Source organism: Pygoscelis adeliae, unplaced genomic scaffold (genome assembly GCF_000699105.1).
Source record: "Pygoscelis adeliae isolate BGI_AS28 unplaced genomic scaffold, ASM69910v1 Scaffold141, whole genome shotgun sequence".
NCBI classification, from domain to species: Eukaryota; Metazoa; Chordata; class Aves; order Sphenisciformes; family Spheniscidae; genus Pygoscelis; species Pygoscelis adeliae.
The window spans coordinates 5231164-5241952 of NW_008824231.1; the positions used below are offsets into that span (position 1 = coordinate 5231164).

At 34.5% G+C, this 10789-nt stretch overlaps 1 protein-coding gene across 1 annotated transcript in view; it reads left to right on the forward strand.

Annotated features, from left to right (window-relative positions):
* CNTN5 (contactin 5) overlaps positions 1-10789 on the forward strand; it is a 284657-nt gene that overhangs the window by 65621 nt on the left and 208247 nt on the right. The window contains exon 5 of the mRNA XM_009334878.1: positions 10133-10228. Within this exon, the coding sequence (XP_009333153.1) occupies positions 10133-10228 (96 nt within the window). The remainder of the gene's footprint in view (positions 1-10132; positions 10229-10789) is intronic.

Consider the following 10789-nt stretch of genomic DNA (forward strand, 5'->3'; position numbering starts at 1 on the left):
GTACTGCATGCTAAACACGCTCTCTGACACTAGCATGTGGCAGAATTAGAAAGTAAGTGTCGTAGAACAGTAACATTAGAATACAAAGAGAGAGGTGGGAGAAGTAAATGCACTTTAGAGAGCATATGAAACAGCTTTAGCCAACATCTCATGAAATAATGAAACCTTCTATGAAGGTTTAACTTTACTTATATGACAAATAAATAAATAGTGTGCCATTCATTGGCCACACGTTAGATCATTAAATGACTGGTCAAACCACCTTCACAGGGCTTTTAATTGATGTGTTCTAGTTTACAGATTGAAAAGGTTAAAGTACATAAACAGTAATTTATAGTAGCTCAGCTGACTGGTGACAATTTATTTATCTTCGATGACTCTTACTTGTTCAATTACATGCTCATATCCTAAACTGTGATTTGCAGTGACTCGTATCACCTTGATATTAAGCAGAATAACATGCTCCAATACAAACTGCCTTATTAAAAACATTATCTGGCATCATATGTAACAAGCAGCTGCTACCTAGGAAACACTCTGTGCTTGTAAGGCCTTCATTTCCAGTTAAGCTATTCAGCTAAGACCAAGGTCTTCCAGATTTATTCCTTGTATGTGTCCAAGCACTTAGTTATCTTGTCACAATTGACTTGTAGGTCATACTGGGCACCACAACTCTTAGAGAAGAGCAAATAAATAATTTCTGGGAGATTATGACCTTCTTCTTTTCTTTATGACAGACAGAAGTAAAGTATGGAGGCATTTATACATATTAGTCTAGTGAAAAGTCAGCACTGTCAAATGACTTGTCTAGAGTGGAATCAGAATTAGGTATGTCATACCTCATGGAAATGGTGTCTGCAAGCCTCCAGCTGTTACTGGAATCTGGACAGTCATGCCATTCTCCATGCCTTAGATCTGAAAAGCAGTTCTCAGATATTATATTTGTCCTAGTTCACGCACATATAACTTGCAATTCTGAAACAAAACCTCCATTTACACAAAATGTAATTTAGTCAGAAAAAAAAGAATATCAACCAAAACATTATCAAACATCTCTACATTGTTATCCTCGGAACAGGTACCCTGGTAGGGAAGGCTTTTCTTTTATTTTCTGCAGAGTCTTTGTCTGTGCCACCTTTGCTGGATTTATGCCACTGAATAAAAATATTCATGAAGTTAAAAAAGTCTTTGCCTGAATTTGTAAATCTAGATCCCCTTTGTAGTCAATAAAGAGAAATAATCAATTCTTGGGTAGGATTAATCTCTTCTTAAATTAGAGATCTAAACTAGGTCAGATGACACAAGTCATGGAAATACTGTGGTATTCTGTCAGTGTAGTATAAAAGCAGAAAGATAGCCTTGAATGCAGAAGCTGTGGAAGTTATAAAGATTTTAATTTGGGTGAGCTCAGTGGCATTTCTTCTGAACCTGGGAAAGCTTACTTCCTTTGCCACCTTTCCCTGATGGGAATAATTTAATTTCTTAACTGTTTTATACCCTTTCTTCTGATAAATTCCAGCTTTGGCAAAGCTGGATTTGGTACTTAAGAGATGTAGGAGAAAGGATCCTTGAGGCTAAAGGTTTGCAACATTGTCCTGTACACATGGAAGTGAAGCCATTATGTTATCTTTGGGACCAGAACACATGAAATAAAAATATTAAATATATATAAGCAATGTTTTACCCTCTAATATGAATTAGCTCAATGAAATACAGAATATCTTATCCTTAATGACTTGTTCCCACAGAGTGGTCAGAAAAGGGTTATTTTTCTCTGTATTACTAACACTGTTACAGATCAGCTTCCTATGAACCACAACACCTATATAGTGATTTTCCAATAAACTACAGGGAGCAGATCAGTCACTGTCAGTTCTATATGACATCATATGATAAGAAACTGTACTGTGCTAGTCATGCTATGTTTAATCATGCAAAATCCTAACTGGCATCGCTATCTTTAGTCACTAATTAAAGGAAGGAAAAGTCACATCTAATTGAAGAAAGTTACAACCAACGAAATGGTGTTTGCAATATATACTTGAATGTTTGGAATTAATTTAACTGGAAAAAGTGACTAAAAGAGCAAACAAGAAAAAAGGAAGAGGCAGTCATAAGTACAAAGGAAAAAAGTAAGAAAGTAGAATTATCAATATCATGTATACAGAATTTATACAGGTTAGTATACTACTCAGTGCCAGGAAGGTGTATTAAAAAGGATGCAAATAGAAATGTATGTTTCTCAAGATGCAGATTACATTATGTAAAACAATGTGTTTAAAAAAAATACATTGCATGTATTACTCAAGTGAAAATCTATTTACTCAGAAGCTCTAGAAATAGTACCATTTATTGACCCACTTTATTTTGGTGATTAAATGTTGACAACTGTATTTGAAAATCTTTCCTTTCATTTGTTACTTAAAGTTGGTCGGTTGGTTGGTTGGTTTTAGCTGTTTCTCCTAAATGATAGATCATGAATGGAATGAAAGGATGAAAAAGTCTTAACTATAATATTTCCACTTGTTTCTGTGTTTTGCCTTGATATTATAGTATGCTGATATGAAAGACAGGTGAGAAGCATGCTGTAATAATTCTTGTGAGAATAGATGAAATGTGACAGACACAGAATGATTGCAGTTAATTAATCATAACCATAAACAACTGTAACTGCAAACATCCCAGATATTGTGCAATTAACATGGCAAGTTGAATCATATAGCAGTTCTATAATTTTCAACAGAATCTTGTTATTTTATTCTACATGTAAATATTTCTTCTTCTAATTCACTTTGATCCAGTACTTCAGGATTTATGAGTGCAGAAATCCTACTGAAGTTCAGGGAGATTTGGTATCTACAAATTCCTTTTCTTCTTCAAGGATCTGGGAAGAATTAAGCTTTATTGATGATACCGGTGGTATTCATTGATGCTATTGAAACTAGGTGTAACAAAATAAAAAATTCTTCAAAGCTCCCAATACACATAAGACTCCTGGGGTACCCTTCCATGAATGGTTAGATTATATCAAAAAGTGAGTAGCTGGTCAAGCAAAAACTGTGGAAGAAGCATATCAATTTATATTTTATATAAAATCTATGTAGGATCACAGGTAGTGAATATTTTAATTTAGAAGTAGTATTCCCTTTCAACAAGTATGGTATAGTAAATAAAGGCAAATTCTATTTTTTCCCTTTTATAAAGGTTTTAATTTTCTAATTAATAATAATTAATTAAAAATAATAATCTAATTTGTGAAGGAAATTAAAAAGGAAAAATTATTATAATGTATTTCATACAAGAAGCAATAAATCATGTTAGGAAATAGTTCTATACATTTTTTATCTTCACCAGAATAGTTAATTATTACTATAATAATTTGTATTATGGTAGCATGTATTAGCCACATTTATGGATTCATGACTTCTCTGTGACAAGAAATGTAGAAAGTACAAAAAGTTGTTTTCTACTTACAAGATAAAACAGCTAGACATAGACAGCTAGATGAAGATGCACAATAAACAGGGTAATACTACCAACTGCAGTGGACCAGGTATTTTTAAATTGTTATAATATATAAAAATTATATATATATATAAAAAAATATGTCATTAAAGGCAGTAAAAAAACAATGTTCCTTTAGTTAACTACTCCTCTGCATTTCCTAGTGAAAATTCAGTTCAGGGCTAATGAATCAATAGTGTATACATTATAGTTCATGCTGACAGCATGGTAGAAATAAAATTATTTTCTTTTTACAAGAACACACTCAATGACCACCATTGTTCAAAGATTCCTTAATGACTTCTTTTTTTTCCTGAGAAAAGACTGCATTGTAGTATCTGACAAAGATTCTGGAAGATGTTGATCTAAATATAAGAAAATACAGTGTCTTTTGTCCTCTTTTCTTCATCTTTTACATTTTCAGCCAGGAGTCTTTAAGCTTTCTCTTGTGTTCCTCGTCATCTTTTGTTGCCACTCCCTGAAAATATCTGTATAACCACCCCTTTTCCTTAAAACTCTTCAGTGGGTGTGCAGATGTACAGAGATGTAGGGTGGCTGGTGTACAGGCTTAAAATATATCATTGCTTCTCTGTAGTGTCTCTTTTTCTGTTTTGTCTCATTATATACTTGCATAGTAACTTCTTTGGGAAAAAAAATTACCTTTTTCAGGTCAGACTGAAGATCCACGGAGGATTCAAAAACTTTCTGGTAATAAATAATAACAGTCGCAATGATAATAAGCATGATACTTTCTAAAGTACTTGTATCTTGCCCTTATTTTGTCACCTAAAAGTCATATGGTGATGTGATTTTTAAAAGTTCAAGATGTATGTTTTCCCGTTAACCATGGTGAGATGATGTTTCTGTCATGGCAGAAATCTTTTTGTCTGAGCATCCTTTCACACCTTTTCTAGTTAACGTCTTCAGTATTAAAAATTACTCTTAGGTCCAATGAGTGATTCTAATAATATGACTCCACCTATTTAATCTGGTATTCCTAGAAGATAGGTATATGTCGATACAAAATGATCTATTAATTTCTTTGGACATCTTGATATTCTGTGAGCATTGTATTTAATTCATCCAATTTAAAAGTTCCCTACATGATCATACATGTCATTTCTTTTTAATACCTACCTTTTGTTCTTCTATAGCCTGTGTTTATGGGCTATTAAACACAACATTTATATTTCCCATTGTTTAGCGTGTACAGTCAAACCATGTTTTTGATTTAGGTTATAATGAAATTTTGAAAAACCTATTTTTAATGGAATTCTTTTCCCTGTAAATCTTACCTTTTTTTAAAGCACTACAATTCCAGCTCAAGGTCTATTTCTTAGTCCTGCCTTTCAAATACAAGGAGAGGAAGGCTACCCTCTCTGTAGTGACAATACAATGAATAAGTTTGTCCTTGGCCTGACAGAAGAATTTTACCTCGTGTAGAGCTATTTTTACCTTATTAGAAAGAATATCGCCTGCTTTATACTTTAGATATCTTCAGCATGTGTCTTTAAACATTTTAATACATATCATGTGATGTTCATTTTAAACTCTGTAATAAATTTGCACATAAAATAGTTTAAACTCACAGAATTGGGCTGGCAGAAGATGTTGCTCTGCACCAGTTTAATTTCTACTTTAAAAGTGAATTGACTGGTTTAAGTCACTGATAATGAACTACAAAGTTTTCCACAGCTTCCGTGTTAGGTTACCAAGCAGTAATTGCCTAAAATAAAAACAGGATCTGTTTTTCGTTTTTAATTTGATCCTAATTTCATAGCAAGCATCAGCAGACCATTGTCTAGGTCACAAAAACCTGCCCCTTCACTGTTGCCCCATCAGCTGCAGCCAACTGAGGAACACAAAGAATGAACGATCCCTCCTTTGCATGCCTAAAAGGCAAACTACAGTGAAGGCAGATTGGAAGGCTATTAAGTGGTAAACACTTCTCCAACTTTTGCACAAGTCCTTCATGTCAATGGCAGAATATTTCCCCTTTATTTAGTTGTTTATTTTGTTGCTAGTCCTGCAAAGCTTTTCTGTTGCTTTGACTGCCTTGAGATTTTTCTCATTTATTTTCCATTACTCCTTTCACCCTCAGCAGAAGTGTTTTGTTTTCCGTTGGGTCTTATTTAAACTGATACTCTTATGGTGGTGTCATTCTTTCACAATGCACATCAATACGTGCGTATGTGTGCTGAGAGAAACCCTTACTTCAGCTCCTTTCAGAAGAATGAAGATAGCCACTGCAGAGACACCCATACTACCTGGCAGCTGTTTTGGATCAGAGATCTGAATGCTTTTCCCAAGCTTATAACTTCTGTCAAAGAACGAGTACTACACTGAGCTAATTACACTTGAATTATAAGTAGGACATCCAGAAAGCATTGCACCAAACCCATTGGATTTAATGTCTTGCGTCTTCACTAGCTCTGGAATTTCTTTACTGTTTCCCTTTCATAGTGGAGACCACTCCTGTGTCACAGGTTGTTCTCTAGTGACACTGTATAATATTTGTTGAATTGAATATTTTTTTAGTAATAAGGACAGTTGTGCTACTCCCACCACACACACTTCATCCTAAATGTTCTTTGCATGTTTTGCGTATGTATTGCTAATACTATGTTTACATTAGAAATGGTGGCTGACGCTTAACTATACATTTTCAAAGTGGTCAAGGCTGTGCCTCATGTTAAAGAGTATGGAAGTCATACAGCTAAAACCCCAGGAACCGCTTTGAAAATAATATAATAGGTGTTATCATCTTTGCAGCTAGCACTGAGATAAGAGTAAATAAATCTAATCTTTCAGGGCATAAGATGAACACCTATGGAGCACAAAAAGGCATTTTCTTATCAATCAACCGTATACATCATTATAATATGAAGGATAGACTCATTCTGTGTAGGGCTGTCTGACATGTCACACATGTTACGGGTTTATACTGCAGCAAGAATACTGAACCTATGGCCAGCACTGCTGTGTGAGAGGTTACATTCCCCACCTCCAAAGCTATATTCTGTCCACCCTTTCTTTTATTATCTACTTTTTTTAGAGTTTTTAAAGTAAAACAGTAGGGTTTTGAATACTTTTTTAGTAGCTTTTTTTTTAAATATAGCTAGATAGGAAATGGCTGAGATTTACAGGAAATGGATTAAATTTACCTTTCATTTGATTCTTCCATATTGGACTTATTATTTTAATGTGGGGGAACTGCAAGCATGATCCTTCACCTTTCCTTCCTTTTAAGCTTTCCTACATTTCTTTGTTTTACAGCTAAATCCCTGTTTTTCTACCTGTTAATCCTTTTTTTCACTGTATGCTAACAAGAAATCCAATTCAGAACTAACAGATAACAGAAAAGAGTTGAAATTCAAAGCTCTTTGTTAACTTCCTTTTTTAGTTTGAAATTAATTGGTTTGAACAAATAGAAACTTGAGTCACACATAGTGCTTTTATTTTTAACTAAAAAAGAAGATCCTTCTTTTTCATTTGGAGAAAAAAAGGAATATTTGTCCATCACAGTGCACATACAAAACAGGAAATTGGAAAAAAAAATCCCGAGGTTGCTATAGCTAATTGGAAAATAGCATTTATTCACCTGAGGGAAAAAATAGCAAAAACTATAGACCTTTTATTTCTGCCTATAGAGGTTACAATTTGATTGTCACAAATTTCCCTTATTTTGTGTTGACCGTACATCACAGATAGTAAAATCTTAATGTCAAGGATGAAAACATAACCCTAGGAGACACAGGATTCTACATTAAAATTAAAATACTTTATCCTCCAGAAGAAATATGTAAAATATAAGTTTTTTCAAGAAAATAAAATGTATTTTCCAAAATGGAAGATTTTTTTTTTAAATAATTCAATATTTCAAATTGAGTTTGGAATTGAAATCGAAAGACTGAAGTTTTTTTAAAAAATAAAAATGTTTCTGAAAATTCTGATTACTTATTTTCAGGCTTACAAGAAATTGCAGAAACAGTCTGTGAAAACAAATCTCAGAAACTTCTTTTAGAAGTAAAAAAGCTTTCTCATCCTGCTCTTTCTATATACTGTAGAGAATCTCTCCTCACACTGGTATGAATTTTTACTATTGAACTCACAATATTTTCATTTATTCAGTTATTTGATTCTCTGATCTAAGTGTTTTGTAAAAAAAAAGAAAATTCCTTTTACAGTGCATATAGCAGACTTGCAGTATGGGTTTCAGGTAGTCAGTAGTATTAAAGCTCTTTTTCTGATGTCTGCAACATAGGTTACTTTTCTCCTCCAAAAGCTGGGGAAGGAAGTACTGCTATGATAATATCTATTCCAATACACAGAAAAGTGGCCTATGTATTTCTCACAGAGCAGCTATTCTGGTTTCAGAACATCTTCCTAAATCATGTTGAAGCCATGGCACACCAGTTCAAGTTCTGTCCACATTTTAAATTAACTGAGGTTTGTTTGTGCATACAGTCTGGAGCTTTGAAGACATTTGAGTAGTAAACCAAACTACATGTTTTAGGACACACATACAGAGAAGATTCATCATATTTTCTTGAGAAGGAAGGCTACAAGAACAATTTTATGGAAATTTAGTGTCATTCTGGCCTGAAAAATTGACCTTCAAAAAAATCCTTAAGGACACACACTGTTTTTACAAGGACTCAGCAATAACTCACTAAAAAAGATGATTGTGTTCCTAAGTTGTGCATTAAAATGAAAGCTAAGCATTGATTTCTTAATAGAATGCAGACAATATTGGTTGATATATCAACTTCTTTTTAGAAAAATACAGGACTTAACACAAACATACATAAAGCTTTAGACCCAAAGTCGCATGCAAGTGAAATCCAGACATTCTTAACTAAGAAAACTTTTCATTGCAAGCTGTTCTCCCGTCCAAAACAACTGATTATGCAGGGATATACCAGCCCACTAATTTCCAGACATAAAATAATAATAATTACACTGCTGCAGAATATACTATCAGGTAACATTCATTAGGTGACACTTTTAAGTGAAATTTCACCAGATTGAATTATAACCCATGGTGGGCTTATTTTAAAAAGCAATATATTTCATTAAGTATTGCCTAGCAAAATTTTGTATAATTTACAAATATTGCCCTATTATTTCTTAAAATTCTACTGCAGCCCATCCACCTTTTCTCTGTTCAAGCACGATATCTATTGTTGAAATGAGAACAGATTTATTTTGGCCAAAGACAATGAAAATTCAAAAACATTTAAATTCTAGGCTTCTGCCTATGCCCGAGACATCTTTTAGAAATGTGAAAAAGCATTTGGAAAGATTGTAAGTCTCTTTCTACTTAAAAAAGTGCACCTAAACCCATTATGAAAATCCATCAAAGATCAACTCATATTACTTTTGAAAATCATGGAACTTTGGTTTTATGCACAACTAGGCATGGAGCAAGAGGTGGAGCTTCAGCATCTGACAGAGAACTGTCAGCTGAGTGCAGTTAAGAAAGTAATAATTCTACTCAACCTACTCAAACTGTTCGGTGCTGTCTGGCTCATACCAGCACCTTGGTCTGTACGCAGAAACAAACAGGTACAGCTATAGGTCATTGAATGTCAATGAGAGATGCTCCCACTGGCCCCATCTATTCATATTTTGGAGCCTCATTTAGTGCCTGCTGAAGCTTGTGTCCTTTTCAAAGATATCTTGGGGTACCCTTATTGCAGCTCGCTTCCCCTTGATCCACATCAGAGAGAAGTTTCTCTAGAAAACCCCTGAGCGAATAGAGGCTTTAGATGGCATCACTGGCACTGAGGAATGGATGAAGGCACCAGTCTGATGTCAGAACTGAGCTGTCACATATGTTCTGCTGCAGATACGTACGCTAGAGCATAGCTATCCACCTCAAATGTGAATCCAGGTCCAGTGCTCCCTGTGGTAAATGGAGTAATGGGATCTTCCGGTTGAGAGCCTTTAAATAAACACAATGAACTGTTCATAGCAGCACCCTACAGCCTCATTCAAAAGTTTTTGTACAAAAAGTGAAATGTTCCTTATTCATCTGCTGGAGGGAAACTCGTGGAGGGAAAATATATTTACCCACAACTCAACTGTGTTTATAACACCAGGGAAATCAGAAGGAAAGTATTTAGAAAGAGTAGATGTGCTATAGACCAGATTTGGTTTCAGAACCAATGCAGCTGATTTTCCCTTCTTCTCATCACAATGTGCCATGCAATATCCAGATGATGTTAGCAACGCCATCAGCCTGGATGTTAGCCAAGGCGTCCTCTCCACTTTTATTTCTTTTTTTCACTGTGCATGAATCACTTCTATTGGTGAAAAAAACCAAACAGGATATGGCAAAAAGAAATAAAAGCATTATTAAATGTTTTTGTAAATGGAATATATATTGTCTGCTGCTTGTCATTTGATACTGTATCCAAGTGCACTAAAAAGAGTAATAAAGTGCTGATGCAACGTGGAATTTTTTGTAATGGAAATAGAATTATTTTTAAAGGCCCTCCTATTATAGATTAAGATATGAAAAAAGGAACTGACAGTTTTACAAGAGGAAATAAAATATAAGCCCCCCCAGCCACAAAATTTAAAATCTTTGGTATGTAAATAATATGCTCTGTTCTTTTGATAGATCTGGGGAATTTTAGCGGTCGGACAAGAAGTGCTGTATCTGTACGTGAAGGTCAAGGAGTTGTTCTGATGTGTTCCCCTCCACTTCATTCGCCAGGTACAGTAGGCTGCAGCTTTTTTGCACACTGGTCCTTTACAGTATGCTCATTATTGGATGCTCAGTATTTTAGATACAACTTGTATTTGATTGCAGAACTTCAAAAATGAAATATCCACCATTCTGTTGACAGTTTTTGGAGTATCAAAGGAGTAATTAAAGCTCGTATACTGCAAATGACACTGAGTAGCAGCAGAATTTCTGTTACAAGATTGTCTTATTCCCAGTATAAAACTTGAATGTAACAACAATAGTCTCCATGCCACCAGTGGTGAATATGTTGCCTTGAGGTCACAGAAGACTTCTTTTAGAGTTTAGAAGCCTTCAGAAATTGTTCCAAATGTCACTGTCAAGATACAGTTGTTGAATACAAATTGTCTTTAGTTTTCAGTAGTACAGCCATGATTTTGGTTGCTTCCTTTTGCTGTATAGCTTAGTTTCCAGTACATCTGCATCATTGCGAGAAGTCAGAAATATCATAAATACCATGAAATGCCTGTGGATTCCCAAATGAAAGTGTAGATATTCCAGAGAGGTTACATTTTTGTTTTTCAAATTGGC